This window comes from Syngnathus floridae, chromosome 18 (genome assembly GCF_059516105.1).
Source record: "Syngnathus floridae isolate MCC-2025c chromosome 18, RoL_Sflo_1.0, whole genome shotgun sequence".
Taxonomy (NCBI): Eukaryota; Metazoa; Chordata; class Actinopteri; order Syngnathiformes; family Syngnathidae; genus Syngnathus; species Syngnathus floridae.
This window is the reverse complement of record NC_142430.1, coordinates 8731891-8755998: the sequence shown is the minus strand read 5'-3', so window position 1 is coordinate 8755998 and position 24108 is coordinate 8731891. Positions and strand designations below refer to the sequence as shown.

The 24108-nt window shown below is 46.0% G+C and overlaps 4 protein-coding genes across 4 annotated transcripts; 1 reads left to right on the top strand and 3 right to left on the bottom strand.

Annotated features, from left to right (window-relative positions):
• Nucleotides 1-245: 245 nt before the first annotated feature.
• atp2a1l (ATPase sarcoplasmic/endoplasmic reticulum Ca2+ transporting 1, like) lies at nucleotides 246-9967 on the bottom strand. The gene is made up of 23 exons (XM_088359499.1): nucleotides 9421-9967; nucleotides 8992-9009; nucleotides 8369-8451; nucleotides 7359-7463; nucleotides 6370-6508; nucleotides 5536-5616; nucleotides 5335-5420; nucleotides 4965-5262; nucleotides 4719-4885; nucleotides 4548-4636; nucleotides 4366-4468; nucleotides 4152-4283; nucleotides 3949-4065; nucleotides 3658-3876; nucleotides 3455-3566; nucleotides 3157-3380; nucleotides 2873-3093; nucleotides 2587-2789; nucleotides 2428-2513; nucleotides 2214-2347; nucleotides 2018-2135; nucleotides 1599-1716; nucleotides 246-912 (listed from the first exon to the last, which is right to left on the bottom strand). Exons 1-23 carry the CDS (start codon nucleotides 9536-9538, stop codon nucleotides 896-898), a joined length of 2988 nt encoding a protein of 995 aa, XP_088215625.1. The 5' UTR covers nucleotides 9539-9967; the 3' UTR covers nucleotides 246-895.
• Nucleotides 9968-14497: 4530 nt separating this feature from the next.
• On the bottom strand, nucleotides 14498-19147 carry ppp1cab (protein phosphatase 1, catalytic subunit, alpha isozyme b). Its single transcript, XM_088359500.1, has 7 exons — nucleotides 18712-19147; nucleotides 17669-17800; nucleotides 17183-17413; nucleotides 16612-16716; nucleotides 15890-16113; nucleotides 15548-15682; nucleotides 14498-15233 (listed from the first exon to the last, which is right to left on the bottom strand). The coding sequence occupies exons 1-7, from the start codon at nucleotides 18764-18766 to the stop codon at nucleotides 15138-15140; spliced, it is 978 nt and encodes a 325-aa protein (XP_088215626.1). The 5' UTR covers nucleotides 18767-19147; the 3' UTR covers nucleotides 14498-15137.
• A 501-nt stretch (nucleotides 19148-19648) lies between these two features.
• Nucleotides 19649-22183, top strand: pelo (pelota mRNA surveillance and ribosome rescue factor). Its single transcript, XM_088360300.1, has 12 exons — nucleotides 19649-19864; nucleotides 20175-20267; nucleotides 20327-20477; nucleotides 20543-20633; nucleotides 20698-20861; nucleotides 20938-20998; nucleotides 21060-21221; nucleotides 21447-21493; nucleotides 21558-21631; nucleotides 21705-21776; nucleotides 21874-21980; nucleotides 22044-22183. The coding sequence occupies exons 1-12, from the start codon at nucleotides 19824-19826 to the stop codon at nucleotides 22136-22138; spliced, it is 1158 nt and encodes a 385-aa protein (XP_088216426.1). The 5' UTR covers nucleotides 19649-19823; the 3' UTR covers nucleotides 22139-22183.
• A 52-nt stretch (nucleotides 22184-22235) lies between these two features.
• Nucleotides 22236-23920, bottom strand: paqr4b (progestin and adipoQ receptor family member IVb). Its single transcript, XM_088360301.1, has 3 exons — nucleotides 23606-23920; nucleotides 23115-23333; nucleotides 22236-23031 (listed from the first exon to the last, which is right to left on the bottom strand). The coding sequence occupies exons 1-3, from the start codon at nucleotides 23766-23768 to the stop codon at nucleotides 22598-22600; spliced, it is 816 nt and encodes a 271-aa protein (XP_088216427.1). The 5' UTR covers nucleotides 23769-23920; the 3' UTR covers nucleotides 22236-22597.
• Nucleotides 23921-24108: the final 188 nt, after the last annotated feature.

The following is a 24108-nucleotide window of genomic DNA, read 5'->3' as shown; positions in this document are numbered from 1 at the left end:
ACTTAGTTAGTAGTAGGCATTTAGCTTGTGTTATGAGCTTGGTTAGTTAAAGGTATTGCTGATGTTGAGTTAGTGGTTACCAGTCGGGTTCGTAGGTCAGGCAGCCGATGAAGGGTTAGGTTCAAAGCGTAGCTTTTCGAGTTAGGATTAAGGGAGCAGGAGGAGGAGCCTAGAAGAAGAGAACATGGTTCAAAACACAGTTTATTTAAATGCGTTAGTAATAATAAAAAAAAGAATAAAATATGCACGTTTGTCATCATCATTTTATTTCATCTCATCAGGTAAACAATATATAAGACCAAAAGTGTTGAGACAGCGTGGACATGCCCAACATGTGTCACGAGACCATTGACTGCAGCTTGCCTATGGAGTGAGTAGAAGCCCTGGCCGCCATATGGATGTTGGCTTTCCTGCCCTTCATTCATTCATGCAACCCTACGGGCACACTGTGCAGAGCTCACCTGAAGCGCGGCTCCTGCACGAGCCAGTAAAGACTAAAAGAATAAAAGTCATGAGCTGAAAAATCTTTCATAGGAAAATGGACAGAGGACACAAAAACACAACAGCTGAGAATATCCAAGTTTAACAAAAAAGTCACTTTTAATACATCATTGCCTAAGAATAAAATCTTAAATACTTTGATACTGAATTTGCGGGGACATCTCCCTTTTTTGAAAATTTCAATCTCCTTCCTTATATAGAGGCTATTTTTATACACATTTTTAACACATTTTGTTGATTTTTTTTACACGTTTCCCTGTATTTTATCTTCTCTCCTCTGTTGGTTGGTTCAGTTGGGCCTTGCGATTGTGATGCTCATTTCTTTCTCTCCCTCTCTCTCTTTCTAGTCTCCAACTATTTCAATCCAACCCTTGTAAGATCTCCCTCTACATCTCTATTTAGCTTCTGTACCTGCCGAGAGAAAAGAAATCAGTCAAAAAAAAAGGAAAGGAGATGAGCTACAACATGAAACTATAGAGGACGATTTGGGGTCAATGTGAATTTCCCCCCACATCAACTCTAAGAAAAGCAAGCGACTTAGGACTAGAAATATGTCCATAAATGACACACGTGAAGCTTTTTTCTAATACTAATTGTCTACAGAGCCAGCGATACTACTGTGCTCCTAATGCGGACATGAACAAGCTCTAAAACAGATAACTGACTCGAGCTCAAGTCGCCACGGGAACCACTGATGTCATGTGACATCAGTAATGTGCACAAACATGGCTCAGAAATACATAGAAAGGTACAGTAGGCAAACTACACACATACCAGATGGATGTGTATGAGGACGAGGGACACTGACATGCATTAAAAAAACATTTACATGCATTAAAAAGACAAATACTGGCAGTTTTTGGCATATTTACAGTATCTTACTTTAGTTACAGGCTAACGTTGGGGGTGGACTGAATTAGCCTGGAAATCAACAAAAGGCGTTAATGTGATAATGAATGGCGGGTCGATGGTATGATAGGTATGACTGAATCTGGATGGGTTTACATTTTGTTAATGATGTTAAAAAGAAAATGGAGTAGATGTTGTATTAATTAAAAAAAAAAGAAAGAAAAGAGACGGAATGCTGAGATACTTACACTCAACGTAGTTACGGGCGACAAACTTCAACACCTCGTCAATCAGGATGACGGGGAAGGAAAGTTTGAGGACCATAAGCCACTGGTCTACATTCAGATGGGTCAACTTGAAGATCATCTGAGGGGGTTGTGAAGGGTTCAAGAGTGAGCGGCGCCGCACGAAAAGCAACAATGGTGACTACGCCTCAGAAAACCGAAGTATTTGAGTTGCCGCAACAGGAGGGAGGGAAACTTTGACTTGTAAGAATACATTCCCATTTGAAAAATATTAAAATATTGAATTCATTATTTCCAGATAAAGGGGGAAAGGGATGCTCGGCTTTAGTTCCGGGATCGGCATTCTTATTTTGGCTGGAAAACTAGAATCAGGTTAAGTGTTAAATGCAATACAACAAGATGTTCTGCATCTATAAACTTACGGGCAGAGGGTCAACATAGATGATCATGAAGTGCAGGGACATGGAGAGAGTCATGGCGGCGAGAAGCCAGAAGTTGCTCCACGGGGGCATGCGGATCAGGGACTGGTTCTCAGACAAGCTAGAAAAAATAAAAAAAGAACGAGTCTGCAGAGCTGCTATGTCGCTGCTCACGCTCCTCATCTTTTTGTAGAAGTACCTGTTGAGAGCGTTGCACATCTCAATTGTGACCAGGACGGACAGAGCCATGGTCATGGGAGGAGAGGCCTCAAAGATTTCACACTCCACGCCGGTGAAGTCCTCGTTCTCATCGTGGCACTGCATGAAGTGGGACTGTGGAGAGGAGAATTTGGGATTCAATGCAACATCTGAACACGGAAGCTTGTGACGTCATCAAGAGGAAAAACACCTACCAGCTGGTGGTAGGTCACTCCGGGACCGGTGGCGTCATACAGGAACCACCAGGCAGCGCCGCCAACGGTAGCGGCGCCGACGTATCCTGCAGGAAGGGCCCGGAGTGTGGGTAAAGACAAACAAAACGTTTCGACAAAAGACAATGATGAGCCACGTACCACCGATGGCCATGTATCTGAAGAACAGCCAGCCGGAGATCAGGGGCTCCTTGGGGGAACGTGGGGGCTTGCCCATGATGTCCAGATCAGGGGGGTTGAAGCCCAGAGCAGTGGCGGGCAGACCGTCAGTCACCAGGTTGACCCACAGAAGCTGCACGGGGATCAGAGCCTCCGGCAGACCCAGAGCGGCAGTCAAGAAGATACTGTGGGCCACACAAACATGGATCCATCAAGCAAAGGCAGAGCTGGAGATCGGAAGGGAAAACCGAGCGCTTAGTTGCCTTACCAGACGACCTCACCCACGTTGGAGGAGATCAGGTAGCGAATGAACTGCTTCATGTTGTTGTAGATGGCTCTGCCCTCCTCAACAGCAGACACAATGGAAGAGAAGTTGTCGTCAGCCAGGACCATCTCAGAGGCAGACTTGGCAACGGCAGTGCCAGAGCCCATGGCGATGCCAATCTCGGCCTTCTTCAAGGCGGGGGCATCGTTCACTCCATCTCCGGTCTACGGCGAGACCCCAAGTCAGTGTTTGTCGTCTCGCTGAGGTTCATCGTAATCTTGTCTTACCATGGCGGTGATGTCATCATAACCCTGTAGGAACTCAACAATCTTGGACTTGTGGGACGGCTCCACGCGGGCAAAGCAGCAAGCTCTACGGACGGCCTCGGCCTGCTCGTGGGTGGGCAGGTCGTCAAACTCGCGTCCGGTGTAGGCCTTGCTTTCCACATCCTCGTCTTCGGTGAAGATGCCGATACGACGGCAGATGGCGATGGCGGTTCCCTTGTTGTCACCTGAAGAGTGACAAGAATTAAGTTAGTGACCGTCACCGATGTTAGATTGACAGACGATTCGACTAGATACGAACCGGTGATCATAATGACACGGATTCCGGCAGCTCTGCAGAGCTCGATGGAGATGGACACCTCCTTACGAGGGGGATCCAGCATTCCCACGCAGCCAACAAAGGTCAGGTCAGTCTGTGAAGAAAGGGACCCGAAGGGAAGGTGTTCAGATTTCGTTAACTCTTGGATACTGTTAATTCGCCAAGCAAGGTCATCGAGCTCGGACCTCGTAATCGGCAAACTTGGTGGAATCCTCCAAGTTCATCTCCTCGGGCTTCAGAGGGTTGTCGCAGGTGGCCAGGGCCAGGCAACGAAGGGTGTCACGGCCGGTACCCCAGTCCCTGATCACGGTCATGATCTTCTCCCTGATGGCGTTGGTCAGGGGGACGCGGGTGGTGCCAACGCGCACATACATGCACCTCTCAATCACACCTTCAGGGGCGCCCTGTGGAGGAAAGTCTTTTTGACACCGGTGCTAGGAAAGTTGAAACATTTGGCTCAAGAGAAAGGCACCAACCTTCACAAACATCTTGGCCCCGCCGTCACCCTTGGTGGGAGTGCAGTAGACGGACATGGACTTCCTGTCACGGGAGAACTCCAGAGTAAAGTTCTTCTTCATGAGCTGCTTGATGACCTGTAGACCAAGAAACATTAGAATTGTGTGAAATTTAATGCAATTTGAGGAGAATGGGTGGGGGGGGGGGAGAAGAGGAATCTTACAGAGCAGCAAGCGTTGGCCCTCTCAATTTTGGACAGGTTCTTCACGTTGGAGTTGAACACGTTCATCTTCTCAACCAGGCAACAGAGAGCGGTCTCAGTGGCCTCACCAACCTTCTCATAGATCTTTTTGGACTGAGAAGAAAAAAGGCATCCATGTGTCCATGTCACAGGGCAAAAGCTTTGGAAGTCAATGTTATGAAAACCCAGGCGTTACCTCATTGTAGTCCAGAGAGGAGTCGTTGCAAAGGGCGCAGATGGTGGCGAGCTCCACAAGACCGTCGTAGGCGCTGCAGTTGGTCTTTGCACCAGCCTGGGAACTGCACAGAGAATCAGAAATGTTTTTGAAGTGCCTGCCAGTAAGTATTGTACAACGTAAGATAAGAATTGAAAACTTACACCTCGCCCTCAGGGGTGTACTTGGATCCAGAGATATCGAAGGCATCGAGGTCAACGTGGCTGCCCTCGACGTTCTTGACGACAAACATCTACGACGCAGGAAGTCGTCAGGCGTCACGTAGTGCGCTCAACAACTTGCTGGAGCCTCGATGATTTTTCTAGGGAACTCACCTTGGTTACACACATCTGGTTGGTGGTGAGGGTGCCGGTCTTGTCGGAGCAGATGACAGAGGTGCAGCCGAGGGTCTCCACAGAGGGCAGACTTCTGACGATGGCGTTCTTCTTGGCCATACGGCGGGTTCCGAGAGCCAGGCAGGTGGTGATGACAGCGGGAAGACCTGAGACACAAAGAAGTTGGTTGGAAGTAAGTGAAACTCGCCAGCGTGGCAAACCGGACGACGGCCTTGTTCGTCTCACCCTCGGGGATGGCGGCCACAGCCAAGGCGACGGCGATCTTGAAGTAGTAGACGGCACCGCGGATCCACGAGCCTCCGTGGACGGGGTCGTTGAAGTGGCCGATATTGATGGCCCAGACAGCGACGCAAATCAGAGAGATGACCTTGGACAGCTGCTCGCCGAACTCATCCAGCTTGGCCTGCAGAGGGGTCTTCTCCTGCTCGGTGGCGGCCATCTGGTCGCGGATCTTGCCGATCTCGGTGGAGACTCCGGTGGCAATGGCCACACCGATGGCCTTGCCGGCTGCGATGTTGGTGCCCTACGGTGGAAGAGGTGAAGCTGAAGATTATGCAAGGGGAGGAAAAAATGACGGCGGTGCGGGGAAGCTTACAGAGAAAAGCATGTTCTTCTTGTCCTGGTTGACGGCTCTGGGGTCAGGAACAGACTCGGTGTGCTTGATCACACTGACGGACTCGCCTGACGGGGGAAACAAACAACTGTCATGAAACCTACAAATAAATTTTGGGTTAAAGAAACACTTGTCAAATTGCAGTTGGACGTGGATTTCAAATTCCAGTTTATGTCAGCTTACCAGTGAGGATGGACTGGTCAACACGCAGGGTGGTGGACTTGATGGAAACAAGCCTGATGTCAGCGGGGACTTTGTCACCAACTGGTAATCACAAACAATCAATGGTTAACATCGACTTCCACCAACTGCCGCTAAGATCATATTTGGTTGTTCTTTGATTCATGTATGATTTTCTGATGAAATGAAATCAACAAATTTAAGCATCTGCATTTATCCTGCTCTTACAGGTGGCCAATATGTTTATTATTGAATTGGATTGTGCAAGTGTACCTAATGTGCCTCGGCACACTGACTGCATAAATATGATGACCTTCCGCTGGAACATTAATTATTTTCACACCCCATAATATTCAAGTGAGGAAGACCCTTGCAGCACTTCTATACTTGATCCATGGATTTCATAAGGGTAAACCGATGCCTGGAGAGAATGAAGCGCAGTTGGGGGGGGCGGAGGGGGGGGTCTTGTCAGCCAGAGGGGTAACAGGTGTACATGGACAAGGGAGGGGAGAAGAGGTGCGGCAGGCGCTAGCCAGGATATTTATACTTTGTGATTTTGTTTTGCTCCACTCAGCATGTTTTCACAGGCCAGCGGCAGCTCCGCCGTCCGTCCCTTGCTTGGCATTGCCTTAAAAAGACATGACGCTTGGCCGTCTGCTTTCACCGTGCAGTCAATCATGCGTCTTTTGATGGCCGCTTCATTAGGCGCACTTGCACAGTCTGATTTAAAATTCGTGAATTAACTCCATGCAAAATGCTTAGCTTTGACTGGACTGGGAATCGTTTCTAATATTCACGGAAAGAAAAATTCCGGAAAAGAATGCGACGACATCTTACCAGACACCTCCACAATGTCTCCAGGGACGATTTCTCTGGCCTTGATCCTCTGTACGCTCTTTCTGTCAGAACGGTAGACTTTGCCCATCTCGGGCTCGTACTCCTTGAGAGCCTCAATGGCATCCTCGGCATTACGCTCCTGCGGGGCGCACACAAGGCAGTGGGATATAAACAAAGCTGCTCGTGCTTATATTGTTCTGCGGCTGACAATGAAGAATGATAAATGCTCTCATTCAGAAAAAAGCCTTGGCATGGGCGTGGTGACGTTCCTCCGCTGCCAAATGCCTGACGGCGCTGCCAAACACTTAACGGCGTGCCTGCGGAGGTGTTTGAATAGCTCGACAATCGGAATCGGCCAATACCTGCTGCGAGAACATCTGTCACACGCACGGCGGGCTTAACACATTTGCTCCGCAGCCCATTTCCACAGAGGCCAACCAGTATCATTTATTTCTCCTCAGCATTTCAAGTAAATATTTCATTTTACATCTTAAGGAATAATATGTACAAAGTAATGTTTTATTTTTTAAATTACAACTTTGAAGAGCCTAGGACAACCACCATTTTGTAGACTACTAATTTAACAATATTTTAAGTTAGGTCATATGTTTCATCATACTAATAATTAATTAAAGCATGAGGGTGTACCTCATGAAGTGTGCAGTAGGTTCAAGAAGTTACAATATTTATTAACATTGGATGGTGCTACTTGAGTGCATCAAGTCGAAATTTTTCAAGATTAAAACTGCCGGGGTCTTATTTTGTTTGCGGCATATGAAGTGACATGTGACATTGTTTATGTACGTTGTACTAAATGGTGCAACACCAGCGCCTAAATCAGCCAAAAGCTATTTTGAGCCTCACCGCTGTAAAAGCGATCGGGCATGAAGCGGAGGTAACTGGACCCCGTGCGCCTTCTGACATCACCGTAACACGATAGGCGTGTTATTGCCCGATGTGCCAGGCACCCCCAAGTCCTCCCCACTGACCTGCCACACTCCAACCACGGCGTTAGCGATGAGGATGAGGAGGATGACAAAGGGCTCCACGAAGGCGGTGACAGTCTCCTCGCCTTCCTCGAACCAAGCCAGAACCTTGAAGGACGAAAAGAGAGTCAATCATAGTTGAGCAACAGTTCTCAAACTGAGGGTCGGGGGTCAAAAGTGGGTCTTTTGGGCGATAAAAAGCTCTGAGCTATTTTATTCAAAGTAGAGGGTGTCCATCGCTAGCTGTACATTCAAAATGTTGTGTAAAAATAATGTTTCATTTCTTATGCACTTGAGATTTCAGAAAACTTTGACTTTACGATGTTGAATAAAGTATATAATGAAAATCAGTGCCTTAGAAACTGTTTGGTAAAACATTTCAGTGTTGTAAATTTGATGGTAAGAAAAATCTAATTGAAGGTTTATGGTTAGGAATTCAAATTTACAAAGAGGAAATGACTGCACTTAAGAAATGATCACGACATGGCAGGTCGAGAGGTAATTAGGTGACATCATCGTTATTAATTGGATCTGGACGTCCTTGCGACTGTGAGCCCATCGTTCCTTCCTTGAGTCCTGACCTTTCCCGAAGGATTCAGTTTCTCTCCTCAGCTTCGGCCTGCCCTTAAAATAACCCCCCCTCCGCACCCCCCCCACCGACTACCCTCGTCCTCTCACTTGCGCACCCCCCCCTTCACTTTCATGACCCCCCAACCCTCCCTCTCGCCCCTCAATATTCGCCTTCTAAGGCCATCATGACAGCTGGCGGTGAAAGCTGGCACCGGAATTAATACACCTCCTCCTACAACACGCAATTTGTCTCAAGTTGTCGTCTTCCGAAATACACCGAGGGGTTCTTGGAACCGAACCGAAGAGGGCAGGATTTGGGGGGACTTGGGATGGGCGGTCCAAGGAGTCCTGACAGGACTCGCTGTCCCTCACACCACAGGAAATTTAGAGTCTGCATTCAAAATGACAGACATGGTTGGGCAGAGCGCCCGGTGTTTACTTACAAAAGAGATGCAGGCGGCCAGGAGCAGGATTCTGACCAGCAAGTCCTCAAACTGCTCGACGATCAGCTCCCAGATGCTCTTGCCTGTGATGTGCAGACAAAGGACAGAGCCACCCTGAATTTCCACGTGACGAGCAAAACAGAACTACCAGATGGTGCAGTCAAGAACGAGAATATAGACAAATCTGCAAAGCATGAATCAAGGCAACTGGACTCTTGTAAATTTGTTTCACCTGTAATCCAAAATCCCCAAAATCTTCTTCACTTCGAAATCTTAAGTGTGGAGAGTCTTTGGTTCTAGAACTAAGGAAGCCAAGAGACTTCTTCACTTTTCGGTTTTAGAACTGAGGTTTTACACCTCAAATTGAAAACTGAAGACAACAGAAGACTTCTTCAGATCTAGATTTGAAGAGGTTCTAGATTCAAATACCCAGAGATTTCACACTTCAAATTTAAAACCGGATCATTGGGAAGACTCCACACTTCTAATCAGACCTCAATAAACCTTTGGGATTGAAGGCTTCAGGTCCAGTCGCCTCGATTCAACCTTGGCAGCCCTTAATCATTGACAATCTTCAAGTGAAGATGAGTGTGGTGTTTTGACGGTGGGCTTTAAACACTTACCCTCCTCAGCGGGCAGCTCTGCAGGAGAAGAGGAGAGAACAAATGTCAGTGAATCAGCTTCATGCGTACAAAGGTTTGTTGACGCCAAGGAATAATGCAAGCAGTGCACAGTAATTAAGTCATTAATGGTCAATCGTGTTTCATATCATTTAAGCCCCCTTTGAAACCTGCCTAAAATTATCCGAGCTCCCCGGCCCATATATCAGCCAGGAAGCTTCTTGAGCCTGTCACCTGTCTCTCTCGCTCTCCAGCCATCTTCTTTGGCTATCTTTAAATAGCCTCTCAAAGCCCTCAAAGATCTCTGCTTCTCAATGTCTCGCTGCGTGTCAAGCAGCTGTCGCAAGGCCTCGCTAAAAAAGCCTTCGCCGTGCAAGCCGAGACCCCCCCCCCCCCCAAAAAAAAAACTCTTGCAAAGTCTATGCAACTTACCGTTGTGGCCGTACTTGTCCAGATTCTTCTTGAACTGGTCGGGGGTCAGACCCGAGTTCTCGTTCACGCCAAAGTAAGCCAGGCATTCTGCCGGGGACTTGGTGTGTGCGTTCTCCATCCTGTTGGGATAGGTAAAGGGACGGGCCGTACGACGGTTCCGGTCCGCGCTCTCTTGTTGGTTCTACTCGTCTACAAGTGTGTGCACCCTTGAGCCACCACCCTCGCTCTTAAGTGGCACCCTCCGATTCAAGAGTGCTGGTCTGACAGAAAGAGCGAATAAATGCATACTTGCTCAGGGTTTTATACCACCTAAGGGGTCCCCGGATTGGTGGACACCCCCTGCCGGCGCACGCCTTCCCATACCAACATAGGGGGCGCACATGGCGACTGGGAGGGCTGGCGACGGGTGGGGGTGTGGCGTGAGGTGGAGCGATGAGGAGGTGAGACAGGAACAGGGGGTACAAGGAGGCTTGGATTTGGGGAAAGGAGGTGAAGCGGCAGCGGTGGGCCGGAGGGGGGGTGTCACCGCAGATGAAAATGGGATCTGTTTTTGGAACATGCATGGTCAGTGGAATAAGACGAAGAGAGAAGGTGAGAGAGCGACGGAGGGGATCATGCAAGCCGGGCGGGGTAGGGGGGGGCGTTCATTGAATGACAGCTCAACTGGTTTGTGCTGAGGAAGTTGCGGGAGGTTGGAGACGTGTTAAGAACAAAACCTGGGGATGTTTCTTAAGGTGGATATTTGTCATTTCATATTTCAGGATCAACCTAAAATGCACTTTAACCTTTGCAGGTCAACTTTTTAGTATTGTTCAAATGCTTAGAGCTGGTGGCCTTGGTGCAACTATTAGCATTTTGAAATGGGCCAATACATTTCCTGGGCCTATTAAGTTGGGCTCAGTAGTATGAACAGCAAGAGGTGGACCCACAGGTAAACTGTACCTTCTGCCACCTAGTGGAAGAGTATTAGAAAGTGAATCATTCGTTCGAGTGCAAATTTAAAACGATCCTGTCGCTATATATGAACATAAGAGAAGAAAGTGAACAGGCAGAGGCGGAATGGGAGCAGGAATGTCGAGGGCAAAGCTGGCAACGACATAATCGCACCGCCAAGAAGACGCACTGATGGATAGATGAAGGGGATCAAATTATATTCCACTTTTTTTTTTTTCCCTCCTGTTGCAAGCAGCAAAGAGTCTCAGCTGCTCTCAGACTACGACTCACAATGGCCTCTTGAGGGCAGAGTCACTGCAGTGAATCGGTCACATCATTAGGCACACCTGCAAAACTCGATGATCGTGATTTGGCTAGAAAATGGGCCTTTACTGTGCTAATAATAAAATAACATATATTATAGTTTTTATTTTAGATAAATAGGTAACTAACTGGGTAGATGGATGGATGGATGGAGACTGCTGGGCAGGTGTAAAGCAGTTAAATGATCCGATCACACTAGTGGAGGGAAAAGCAGATGAAAAGTTGATTTACTATTTGTTTAAACAGCACTAAAGTGCCATAAACAGGCGAGCGTGGGGGGGAGACTTGGGGAGGGAGGGGGCGTCTTCAAGCTGGCACTAGAAGTCAATAAGAGAACACGTCAGTCACACTGCTCCAGCTCCCCCTTTTTTTTGTCCACCATCATTAGATCCTCCAATCCATCAAGCTGCAATTATGTGGGAAAAAAAAAAATCAAAAATTGGAAGACAAGTTTTGAAATCAAATAAGACATACAAGTCAAGCATGTATTTGAAAGGACCGTCAATATATTCACAAATAATATAAGACACTGATTGGTGAAGTTCAAGTGCACGAGTTGTAGTTGAAGAATTTTATTTATTTATTTCTACGATTACATTTTATACCTCAGTGAGTGGTAAATGATTGCGTGAAGGGGTGATGTCGCCTTTCAGGACTGATAAAGCCTCTTCGCGCAGCCTTGAATTCTACACCGGGCTTATTTTGACATGTTATTCAAGCTATGTGCGCTATTGACGTTATACACGCTTTAACTGTTTAAAAAAACGCCGCCTGTCATTTGTTGCCGCATCAATAAACGCCCGCTTTACACTACATGACACAATTAACCATTCATAGAAAGATGACGACTGGACTTTATATGTATTCAGTTGATCATTTTCACAAAATCAATTTTTTTCTACCTTTACAATGCTAACTTTAATAGGACTATGCACAGATAAAAAAGATAAATCCTTGATTCATAAATGAATGTGCTAGATTGTAATATTGCCGATGCATTTTACTAACAATTTGAGGCCTTTTGTCCACACGTGTTCGGCCCAGAACTTTGCCGGTTGGTCTTCAGCTGTTGTACAAGCGTTCTGACCTCTGAGATTTTGGGGGGGGCTGCGATTGGGATCGGCCTGTCAGTGTCTCCCTCAGGGCGGCGCAGTGACATTTAACTCAATATCCCAGAAGGATAGTGTTTCCCTACACCCCCCTTCCCCGACCCCCTCCCATCTTCGAGCCGCTACACGGTGCAAGCTGGGACAGCCGTGGGGCCGCAACATGCCGGGACATCTTGCCAGGTCTGAGGGATTACCGTGTGCCATCTTAACCCCAAACGCCGAACCCTCCCAGCCTTTCCATCATTTGTGAACACTATCCGTGTAAGTATTAAGTCGTGCGGGTGGTTAGTGGGAGGGGACGGGGTGACGGTTACGCAACCCAAGAGCATCTCTGCTGAGTTGCACAAGCAAATCAGAAGGGACAAAGAGACACTATCAGATGCTGAGAGGACATACTAAGAGGTAGAGAAAGCCGCCGGTAACGTGCTTCCACTTTCTGGCGTGCTGGTAACTAAATTACCTAGTGGGAACCAAATGTTCCCACTACGTCGAGCAAGGTCCATGAAGGCACGCTGTGGAGGAACTTGAGATCACTGGCCTACATAACCTCACCCTAAATCTATTACACTTTTGAGTTGGACTAGAACAGGAGATCACACATCTCAATTTAGGGGAATACGACAAGTATGGAGTTCCATAGGGAGCTGCGGTTAGCGCATACGTTAGCTTCTGCTTGTAAGTGTTGACATTTCGCATTCGTGTTTGACTGCTTGTCAAGCACGGACAGGAAGGATTCACTGACTAACGAAATGGACCGGCGAAGTTGGCTCGGGGAAACACTGAATTGAAAGACACGAGAGCTATTGGCAGCGAGGATATAATTAGTAGCGGGCAATAAGGCAACGGATAAAGGAGCGACAGTGTCCGTGTTAGCCGGGTACGTTTTACAGCATTAGCTAATAGTAATAATAGAAGTGGCAGCTGAGTCTGTGAATCCAGGATTCCTCTGTAGATAAAAATAGAGCAGGTGACACTGTGCTGCTGGGCATAGCACCACGGCAGCTTTACACACTTTTTAATTATTAATACAGGTCGAACATAATTTAGGAGAAAACTGATTCAGAATAATATGATTTCTGGTGACACTGCAAGATGAACCTAAAATGCAATAACATTATGACAGGTGGACTAAAAGTAATAAAGTACTCCCAGGAACCAAATGAATGGAAAACAGTTCGCAATAACAAGCTGTTTTTGATTCCCATTCCTATTCGGAGTTCAGAATGTAATGTTTGCAATATTGAGGCAACCAGATTGGGCCCCTGAGGTCCCCCCCAGGTTGTTCGCACCATTCCTCACACTTAAGGCTGCAATATAGAAGACGCTGGGGAGATGGCAGGAAAGCCACACTGATCAAAAGCTACTTGAAACAGCAAAACAAAATACGGCAAAAATGAAAAGGAATTAGTGTTTTAATTTTTTTTCCTAGACCGTTCATCCTCACGATTCTTTTCATTAAATTATCTATTGAGTTTTCCTTTAGTGTTAGCATGATGCTAACAGATATTAAAGTACTGTTCTCATACCTCAAGACACCACTGTATAAAATGTTTTAATAACCTGGCCCAATTAAAAAAAACATTTATGAACAAAACACTTTCCCTCTTTTTTGATAACTTTTTAAATCATTAATACCAAGAAATAAAAAATGGTTACATTTGCCGTTTGAGTTATTTACCACAGCTTTGTTGAATGCTAAAATAACAGAAAAACTACACCAAGCAAATCGCTGTCTTCAAATAATGTAAAACATCATACAGTATAAAAATACTCAAGTACTGATATACTTACTCTTCCCAGCACTTGTTTGATTTGATGGCATACATTTTCAATAGGCTGTCTTTTAACCATTACATTTCATTCTATGCGTGTGTCGCATTATATTTAGAATAGAAATATCTAGTTGCAGACAGCCTGTGGGATTGCATGAGCGTAAACAAAATCCCTCTCCAGTTTCGCAATACCGCTCGTAAAACGAGGAAGGCCGCTCGATGGAGCGCATACCAGGACGCGTGTACAGTATTACGACCTGTTGCGGAGGCCAGGGTGGTTAACAGTCACTGGACACTTCATTAGGTACACACGGACCGTCTAATGAAATCCAATGAGCTGTCAGCGGGATAGAAAATAGATTGTTCTTCAACTTAGATCACCGATTGACCACTGCTCAGTCTAGGTCAACACATTCATATATAAAATGCAATATTATTATTTTGTGTTTTATTCTCTGCAATGGTCACATGGACTTTATAGAATGAGATATTTATTGCATTTCAATTTATGATTGTTATTACTATCCTTACATATTTCTATTCCGCAACATTGTTTTCCAAATTAATTGGCATTGCAGGCGTTAAGCGAGTCATCACCCTGGCCTTCTTTAGCTGCTGTCACCTCTAACTTCATTGGTCCATTTTGAAGGCTAAGTGATGGACGGAGCGTCTTGGAAAAAGGTGTCGATGACAGCAAGATGAATGAATGCAAAGAGACGAACAAATACCTAAGAAGGAAACAGGATCCTTTTTTGGGGGGATAAATATAGAATGTGTGACACTCTCGAGACACACCCGCCACCTACATAAATAGAAATACAGTAATACAATTTGTTCCCGGGAGTTACTAATTCTCTACATTTTATATTGTCTTTCGATATATCTTCGTCAGGATGTGTTCAGAAATAATTGTTCGGAAAGAAACGTGAACAAATGTGATTCTATCTTCGATTCTCGCTTTATTGGTCAACTTGATGAACGACTACAAAACGAACTCACAAAAATCTCTTTCAAGTAATCAAATCTGTACAAACCTAAACTGTATGTTTTTGTTTTTACAGCTCTGGCTCATATGAATCTGAAGAGTTGTGCATGTGTGTGCGCGTGGACAGCGTATGAGCTCACACGCACACACATGTGGAGATTTTACAGTACGGGGGGATAGGGAAAACAAAATACCCCCCCTCGAGGACACACGCGCCACCTACTGGCAGGGGTCCGCTGCCAAATTTTCAGTCAAATCGCTGCCCCGTTGCGCTCGGCGGTTTCAACCTTTCCACAGGAAGAGTGGCAGGACAGCAAGAGGGGGGAACAGTAGAAATTTCGAATACTCTCACACGCCGCATACAACTCGCCTGCCGTTTGAAAGCTCACCGGCACACGGAGGCGTACATTCGCTCGATTGCGCACTCGCTCGGACAATTTGTAACATTAAATGTTTTTAAGAAGTACAGATAAAAAAGGGAGGGGGAGGAAAAAAAGCCCTGGGTTACGATTTGATTTCTGGCTGTTTGGTGAAAGAAAGGAGAAGAGAGGTAGAGAGGGATGGGGGCAAAGGTCAAGGACTCAACTATTGCTGTCATTTCTTAGCTTTCCTCGGTGGGGTGACGGGACGCCCGGAGCCCATGCCGCCGCCCCCGCCGTAAAACAGCTTCTTGTCCGCCGGCTTGAGAATCTGGTAAGGAAACCAAAACAGCAAGGGGGTTGGTCATCCACCAAGCACAAATAAATGTCTTAATATTTGATTCCAAACATTTATTGAGTATGATAAGACACATAATACCGTTAACACTGACTTACATATTCCAGTCATTCAGCATTCTTACCTGTGAAAATGTTAATTTGCTGGCGCTCCGTCTTCCCTCATCCAACATCATCTTCTCAACTGACACTTCACACTTGATTTGAAAATATCCTTCCTGACCGAGTTGCTGGCCAACCGAGGTTTCGCGTCCGGAATTCTTAAGGGGAATCTTTCGACTTGCTTACCTGGAACGAGCACATGAGGGTCTCGTCTACGCTCATCATGGCGCCGGCGTTGTCAAACTCGCCACAGTAGTTGGGGGCGGAAAAAAGCGTGACCAGCTGCCTCTTGGCAAAAAACTCGTAGCCGTCCTCCACGACCTGAAACGCAGATGACAGGTTCGGTATTGAGGAACATTAAAACCATCTGATGACGGGTCAGTCAAAGGCAAGGTGTGCTGCCACCTACTGGCAGAAGGATTGCAATGAGTCTAAACCAGGGGTGTGTCAACCTTTGTTTAAGGACCAGTTCTTTCAAACTTGCCTACAAGAATGCAAGCACAGTTACAATTCTATTGCCAAGCCAACCTGATGGGCACGGCAGATGAGGTCCATGTCGTGCTTGTGGAGGAACTTTGTGACCACGTCGGCGCCAAAGGTGAAAGAGACGCCGCGGTCGTTTTCGCCCCAGCCCAGCACGTCCTTGTCGGGGTCAGCCCACAGCAGGTCGCACAGGAGGCCCTGGTCGGGCACGTCGGTGGGGCGCATGACCCTCCGCACCTGCTCCATGGACTGCAGATCAGGAGACAGCCCTGCCGGAAAAGCGGGAAGAGAGTCACCTGAGCTGTGGGTTCACCTTATTTTCTCAACATGCACGAGGACGTCTGGCGAGCACGTTGTGGACACTTTGTTTACTGTCAGGCAGAACAGCGCATGATCGGACGCTGGGGAGTGTTTACCCTCGCGATTATCACCGTTGTCTGTTTACATATTCAGCAATGTGTGTGTTTATGGTTGAGACAGAAGATAAGAGCTGCAGCAGACTATTTTTATATATTTCAATCTTGCGCAGTCACAACATGAAAAATTGCTATCCGGCATTTGGATGATGATCATCTCAACAGAGTGGCTAGACCCAAACATTTTTACATCATCAATGCATTTCCAAAGACATGAGACTAGACAGTTGCGAGTCAAATAAAACGACAACGGCACCGGCCAGGCCTTAAAGGTCGGGAGATGACGCTGTTGACAGTCAACAGCCGGCAGCGATGAGCGAGCGAGCGTGTTTGTTGTTATTGTGACGGTACCTCCGTGGCAACAGAAGATCTTCTCATCAACAATGGCGGCAACAGGCAAACAGTTGAAACAGTCAGTGAAAGTCTTCCACAGCTTTATGTTGTACCGCCTCTTACCTAAAAAAAAAATAATCATAATAAATTAAATAAACACTCTTATCTGGCCGCCAATAAAATATCTCAAGGTTCAGTCTGTTGCACCACACGATTAATGAATCGTTTTATGTAATCTGGACCGTAAACATCAGATGTGCTCACATCACTCGATCACGTGTAGCTTCAGGTTGGCAGTGTACCAATGTTGCTAACCACACACTAACAGCTGAGAACAAACTTTGAGGCTTTTCAGAAGAAAACGTCTTCTTTGTTCATGCACGATCAAGGCAACTCGCTTTTGCAACAGCACTTGTTCTAAATTAAGAACATTGGAACCCCCAAGGCCGAGCATAGTTTAAGTGTTTCTGGGTGTTCTTGCCCGTTACGATCGAATATAAACTACACTCACAAATTAATCTGATCAAATGAAAAATAAAATATAGCTCTATATATGAAATAAAAGAAAAAAAGGGTGGGGTGGACTCACACTCATCATAGAAGCCATATATCCTGTTAATGGAGGCGCACTCGTGGTTTCCCCTCAGCAGAAAGAAGTTTTCTGGGTATTTGATCTTGTACGCCAACAACAGGCAGATGGTCTCCAGCGACTGCTTGCCTCGGTCCACGTAGTCTCCCAGGAACAGGTAGTTGCTCTCCGGGGGGAAGCCGCCGTATTCGAAGAGCCTCAGCAGGTCATAGTACTGCCCGTGTACATCCCCTATTGATGCAAAGATCGCGTATGCATTAAATATACAGTCCCTTGTTTAATTCTTTTTTCAGTTGATGTGTTTGTTGCTTGCGGGAGGGGTAAAAGTATTTTTAAAAATGTGCTTTAAGGTTTTTCTAGAAAATTACCCCTGCGATATATCGTAGCACATACTTGGGATTTAATACCCTAGTAACAATTTCATCAAGACTGAGCACTAATAAGTAATTTGGCAGACATCCTCAAAGTCCCAAAGACAAGTCTGACCACAAATCTTGAGAGGCGCCTCGAGTTCGAGCAGGATTGGCTGGCTGAGGAAGATCTCCCTGGATTTGAGGCAAAGGCCCCGGATTTCATTTTCTGTCAGCTGGACGTTTTTCCCAGGTCTGGAGCCTTTCACTGCAACCCAGGCAAACAGAGAGAGTGGGCGTGAGAAATCAACAAAAGACCTCCGACTAAACATGTTAAAAGACAAACACAATTTACAAAGTACAACATTTCAAACAATTAATGGCTAATACAATTTGAGTTGCAAAGCAGTGATTTTCAATTGGTGGGCATGGACTCAAACGTTTTATGGGTGGGACTGGGTTGTAAAAAATGACTTTTGGCTCAACGTCAAACTCATTTGAAAACTAGTGCGGTGTGTAAAAGCCTCACGTTTTTATAGCACAATAATTCAGAATCATAATTGTCACAGTGGCACTTTTGTGCTTTTTATAATTTGTTAGTTTTGCTGGAACAGATTAAACTGACATTTTGAACATGGCAAAATCATTTTAAATGAATAAACTGTTACAAACTTGGTCAAGTAGTCCTTTTTATTAATGCAATTTTCATTTTCATCCAGAGTTTCTGAGTATCGGAAAAGCACATGTGTAGGTTTGCTAAAAAAATATCACGTAGATCATTTTAAATATAATTTTGATACATTTTGTGAAATGTTAAGTGGGGCAGGACCCGTCAAGTGATTACGCGAGTTGTTTGCGTCGTGGTTTACTAGCACGAGGAAGGTATTTAAACGAATATTATTTTAAGTATTTATATATGAATTTCAAGGACACATTCATGATGAGAATAGAGCATTCCATGACCGTCTTTTCTTTTTTTTTTCTTAAAGCTACTCGACAAACGGGAAAAGGGTTTGGATTAAGTGAAAAGCGGTAAACTGTGCGTTAATTTGTCAATATGATTAGTGACAGTAAAAAAAACTGTTAAAACAGTAACAATTTACACAAAGACTCCGTCGTTGTTTAGGTTAGTAAACTTAGCTAAAATGGCTACCTCAGTGGAAATCATCGAAGTCTTACCTTCCAGCAGACGCTGAATGATGGAATCAATGTTCAATTTGTCGGCCTCCGCCATATCTTTCTACTCAAATGTAAAAAAAAAAAAAAAAAAAAAAAAACTTTAAGGGAGGAGTAGTAGTAAGTGATAATGGGGTCCTGAGAGACTGTTTTTTTTTTCCCGGCTCAACTTATTTAGCGATAGCGTTTAATCGGCTATCGTTAGCCAGCTAGCTAACCTTGGGGAAGAATGGGCTACCCAAACAGCGCCGCTCAGTACGAAATAGCAGACATTCACGACGAAAACTGCGCCGAGTCAACTATTTCCCATTTGAGATCCAAATTCAAATGGAATTGTGTTGAATTTAGTTGTTTCTGCCGTGGCAGCTTAGCACCATGCCATCGACAAAAAAAATGACTGAATGAGCGCTATGTTGAAAGGTTGGGCGGAAATGGCGGAACAAGATGCCAGGCTCTTATTGGTCCGTTTGGCCAGGAGGCGGGAATAGTGGAATTCAATGTTCTTTGACATGTCGGTTGTTCCTATGTCTCCCAGCATTTCACGCTATACAAATCAATAATTTATTGATCGAATTAACATTATTGTGTCGTACACGTACAATGTAACATTTAAGCAACTATATTTTTAGGTCTTTTTTTGTTTGTTGTGCCGTATAAAAGGACGGCTACGGGAGCCATATTGGATGTGTCAGCTAACCCAATAAACTAATAAAACAATAAGCCCTTCACATTAATCAGTACCCAAAACGTAGCTCACTATTAAAAAGATTGATGACTCTTCATTCAGACTATATGCAGCTAGCTATTATTTTAGTAAGCTGTCATTTTCCCCCGAATGAACCACCTCCAATATGTCGACGAAATTGACGTACGACTTTGCGCTCAACAGCGGATCTTTACGCTCAAGTCACCGCCCATTTGGTTGTTGTTTTTTTCATTCACGGTTAGGCGATGACGTCACTCATGGACGCGACCACTGTTCATTTTGTGTTTCTTTTCCTGTCCGAAGTTAATTCATTTTCAAACTGACAGCAAGTATTAAGATCATCATGAAGCCAGACGCTGATAAATCTTCTTGAATTTTCCTTTGAAAACCGCGTAGAACATCAGCGATCATGAAGCTGCTCCATAGAGATATTGAAAAAGATAACGCCGGGTAAGTGAGCTGTGTGGTGAGCTAAGGTGGCTAGCTGCCGCAGCTAATCCTGCATGCTGTATTTTTACAGCTGGTGCCCATGTGCCAGCACGTTTGTTGACTTTAGCTGACGAAAATAAGACACCCACGAAGAGGAAAGCGCATGCATAAAATCAGACTCGCCAGTTTGCATGTAAACTAAATTGTAAACAATCCAAATCATACTGCAGTCATGCTAATAAAGTATTTGTTGACCTGAGGGAAAACCTCACCAGTGTGAGTGACGTGTTTAGTGACATCAGCATCAATGATCTGCCATGCACTTTTGCAGTCAGGTGACTCTGATGCCAGAAGAAGCAGAGGACATGTGGCACACCTACAACCTGCTGCAACAGGGGGACAGTTTGAGAGCGTCCACTATAAGGTAGCCCTATGTTGCATGCAATATGTCTGATATAATACTTTTTTTTTCTGACCTTGCAGAAAAGTACAGACAGAATCCACGACAGGAAGTGTGGGCAGCTCCCGAGTTAGGACAACTTTGACGTTATGCGTGGAGACCATCGACTTTGACACTCAGGCATGCCAGCTGAGAGTCAAGGGCACCAATCTTGAGGAGAACCAGTATGTCAAGGTCAGCATTTATTTAGTTATTTATTATCCATAAATGCTTTGGCTAATGATGTGTTTACTCATCAGATGGGGGCGTACCACACTATTGAGCTGGAGCTCAACAGGAAGTTCACGCTTGCTAAAAAGAGCTGGGACAGCGTTGTGTTGGCCAGAATCGGTAAGCGGCAAACAATCAGGAACTTTAAAAATGGGACTGATACATTCACGGTCGTGCGTTGCAGACGAGGCCTGCGATGCCACGCAGAAGGCGGACGTGGCCGCGGTGGTGATGCAAGAGGGCTTAGCCAACCTGGTGCTGGTGACCCCCGCCATGACGCTTCTGCGGGCCAAAGTGGAGCTCACCATTCCTCGCAAGCGGAGGGGGAGCTGCACCCAGCACGAAAAGGTGCGTCCGTACTGCGAGTTGTTTCATGCGCGCAGTCACATGGACGTATGTGAGCTCGCTTGGCATCTCCTCACAGGCTTTGGAAAGGTTCTATGAAGCGGTCATGCAGGCCATACTTCGCCACGTTAACTTTGATGGTAAGACTCAACAAATGTTCATTTTAGGTTCATCTTGTTAACTTACTTGCTTGTTCCTCAGTGGTGAAATGCATCCTGGTGGCTAGTCCAGGTTTCGTGAAGGACCAGTTCATGACGTACCTCTTTAAAGAGGCCGTGCGACAAGACAACAAGATTCTGCTGGAGAACCGACCCAAGTTCATGATGGTCCACTCGTCATCTGGTCACAAGTACTCCCTCAAAGGTACAATTGGATAGCTTTTTATATCTATCAGAAGCATTTTTCACATAAAATAGTAATAATTGTAAATAAAAATGATATTTTTTTTGAATCCTCTGTGAAGAATAGCAAATATTACTGCAGCTTAAAGAGAAACTGTGACTGGCTCAATGTACTTCAATGACATGTATTATACCGCCCTCGTGTGGCCAAGGCATAGCATAACCTCTCCTGCTTATTGTCTTCCAGAAATTCTTTCAGACCCCACAGTGACAAACAGGCTGTCAGATACCAAGGTGATATTCCTCTCTTTCTATTTTATGGCTTTTGTTGACTTTAATGCAATATTTTAAATTCCAGGCTGCCGGAGAGGTGAAAGCCCTGGAGGACTTTTACAAGATGCTCCAACATGAGCCTGACCGAGCTTTTTATGGGTGAGCATTAATGATCCAATTGATTTTGAACTCTTGTTGACTTTTGGGATGAATTCCCCGCGCTTGTTCATAGAGTCGCTCACGTGGAAAGGGCCGCAGAAGCCCTCGCTGTCGACACTTTACTCATCAGTGATAAGCTCTTCAGGTAAGACGTGTTGCTCAACCTTGTCTCCACACCAAAATACAAATAATGTTCATCTCATGTCAATTTACTCACCAATGTAAATTCTTTGGCTGTGCAGGCATCAGGACGTGCCTACGAGGGCACGTTACGTTCGCCTTGTGGACAAAGTGAAAGACAGCGGAGGCAATGTCAGGATCTTCTCAAGCCTTCATGTTTCCGGTGAACGTAAGTTCAAGCTGAAGACATTTTTCAACGCGTCGCAAAGCCAAAGTCATTTTACCTGTTTAGAACTGACCCAACTGAGCGGAGTGGTGGCCATCTTGCGCTTTCCCATCGCCGAAGTATCGGAGGGCGAAGAGGACAGCAGCTCGGATGACGACTGAATATGAAAATACAGCTGATTAATTAAAAAAATCAAAACAGCGCAACTCGTGTCACTTCAGTTTTCCATCTCTCCTCCCTGAAGAAAACGGACACAAATAAGATGCAAAAATATATACTTTATTATGCCATGTTTAAAAATAACTTTTTTTTACGGCTACTGTACAAATCAAGTAAGCAGGATGTTTGGTGGGGTTTTTTTTTTTCCCCATGTGAATTCCACTGACCAGTTGTGATAGAGATTAAACAGCAAGCTTACCTTTTGGGCTAAAGTGCTTCTTTTTACGCTTACATTTTCTTCAGGGGTCACTTTGGACCTGAAAATCTAGATCACAACATGCACTACAGATTTCTGCAGATTTGATTCATAGCTTGCCTGTTCATGGATGAGTAATCCAGTGCAAATATTATTATTAAAGGGTCAAACTCCTCTGAAAAGTGTTGAGCAATCATTTATGGGGTCACTCTGCAGGACACTGGTAGTTCTTGACCCAGGTCAGATCTTCCAGCGTGCCCCAGTGGAGATAAATGATGGAGCAGATAACCATGACATGCATGATCTGGTGACTGTTACCCCAGTTGTCAAAAAGGCCCGGGACGAAGCGCTCGGGGATCTGGACCACGTTCACCAGCCCCCCCAGCACGGCCAGAGAGTCCATGATGAGGAAAAGGCGCAGCGAGTTTGGGCTGCCCGCCCCGCTGCCGTACACGCGAAACAGGAAGAGGCTGAAGCGGAACACGGCTTGCCACACGAAGGCCCGCAGGCGCAGGACGTTGGTGCGAGCCGTGGTGGCGCAGTAGATGCCGTAGGCCGACAAGAAGATGTAGGCCAGCAGGGCGGCTTGCTGCACCGTCGGGAAGCAAAGCAGCGTGATGTGGATGATGGGAAGTGCGCCTGGTGGCAAACACGAGCGTGAGGTGGTTTTCATTTGGTTTGTATCTTATTTTCTTCAATGGAGGTCAAACAAGGAGACCCACCTAGCGTGTTGACCAAGCACACGCCGAACATGTCCAGCGAGAGAAGGGTGTCGTACACGTGCTCCCCTCCCACGTGGTTCATGAACACGTGGTAGAGCACCGAGCCCACCGTGGGGCTGAGGCAGGCCAGGTAGTGGACCACGCCGATCCACACGCTGTCCACCTCCCTCCAGGGGATGCTGAAGGGAAGCAGCACCAGGAACAGGAAGAAGGGGATGCCTGAGAAGAAAAAAAAAAAAAGTGCGAGGGCGATACTTCAATTTGAGCCACCTGAACGCATTTCCACACTCATCTGATAAAGACCCAGTTAGCAGCGGGATATTTCCAGGCCAGGGATTCCCGGGACAGATTACGGCTAATCCCATATCCTCATTACACGCTGCTGTCCAGTCATCTTTGAAAACTAGCAACAAGTGAGAGTACAGCAGACATCTGCAACTTTGCAGCACGCCACCTGCAAGAACCTGCAGCTAACATAAAAAGTTACTCACCATGACTGTAGATGTTGCCCAGCTCATTGTGCATGTAAAAAAGACTCCGGACGCACTCGTGAGCGCTGGATATGGGCCGGTAGCCGGTCAGGACGTATTTGTTGAACTGCAGGTGCGACGGAGTTTTGGTGAAGTCCAACAGCCGCGGCCCCGGGTGAACCATCCTGACCCTTCGCCCGGACGGCCGGCATCCTACGCTAGGCCTGGCCGCGGCCTTCTGCAAGCCATCGTTCAGCTCAGGTGACAGGACGGCGGGAGACTCGGCAGCATTCAGGTTGGAGATGCACGCTCGCTGGCGGCCGGAGCCAATCAGCACACGCTTCTTATTCTTCTTAAGGATAAAGCTGCGCTAATCCTCACTGAAAAGGGGGCGCCCGATTGCGGCCGCCTCGCAAATAAGTCCATCGCACCTCATTGGAAATAGATCATTGGCTTCAGGATCAGTGTTGACAATGTTAGATTTGAACAAAGGACAAAAAAGTATGAGTTATACCTTTACAGTT

What these genes read in the sequence shown, in the direction of transcription:
- pelo (XM_088360300.1), top strand. Translation starts at nt 19,824, where the DNA reads ATGAAGCTGCTCCATAGAGATATTGAAAAAGATAACGCCGG. An exon ending in TTGAGAGCGTCCACTATAAG is followed by an intron (nt 20,268 to 20,326) that starts GTAGCCCTATGT and finishes CTGACCTTGCAG; the next exon opens with AAAAGTACAGACAGAATCCA. An exon ending in TCGCCACGTTAACTTTGATG is followed by an intron (nt 20,999 to 21,059) that starts GTAAGACTCAAC and finishes CTTGTTCCTCAG; the next exon opens with TGGTGAAATGCATCCTGGTG.
- ppp1cab (XM_088359500.1), bottom strand. Translation starts at nt 18,766, where the DNA reads ATGGCGGAGGCCGACAAATTGAACATTGATTCCATCATTCAGCGTCTG. An exon ending in ATATGGCTTCTATGATGAGT is followed by an intron (nt 16,717 to 17,182) that starts GTGAGTCCACCC and finishes TTTTTTTTTTAG; the next exon opens with GTAAGAGGCGGTACAACATA. An exon ending in GATCTTCTGTTGCCACGGAG is followed by an intron (nt 16,114 to 16,611) that starts GTACCGTCACAA and finishes CTTTTCCGGCAG; the next exon opens with GGCTGTCTCCTGATCTGCAG.
- paqr4b (XM_088360301.1), bottom strand. Translation starts at nt 23,768, where the DNA reads ATGGTTCACCCGGGGCCGCGGCTGTTGGACTTCACCAAAACTCCGTCG. An exon ending in GGGCAACATCTACAGTCATG is followed by an intron (nt 23,334 to 23,605) that starts GTGAGTAACTTT and finishes TTTTCTTCTCAG; the next exon opens with GCATCCCCTTCTTCCTGTTC. An exon ending in GTGCTTGGTCAACACGCTAG is followed by an intron (nt 23,032 to 23,114) that starts GTGGGTCTCCTT and finishes GTTTGCCACCAG; the next exon opens with GCGCACTTCCCATCATCCAC.
- atp2a1l (XM_088359499.1), bottom strand. Translation starts at nt 9,538, where the DNA reads ATGGAGAACGCACACACCAAGTCCCCGGCAGAATGCCTGGCTTACTTT. An exon ending in ATGATGACATCACCGCCATG is followed by an intron (nt 3,094 to 3,156) that starts GTAAGACAAGAT and finishes GTCTCGCCGTAG; the next exon opens with ACCGGAGATGGAGTGAACGA. An exon ending in AACGTGGGTGAGGTCGTCTG is followed by an intron (nt 2,790 to 2,872) that starts GTAAGGCAACTA and finishes TGTGGCCCACAG; the next exon opens with TATCTTCTTGACTGCCGCTC.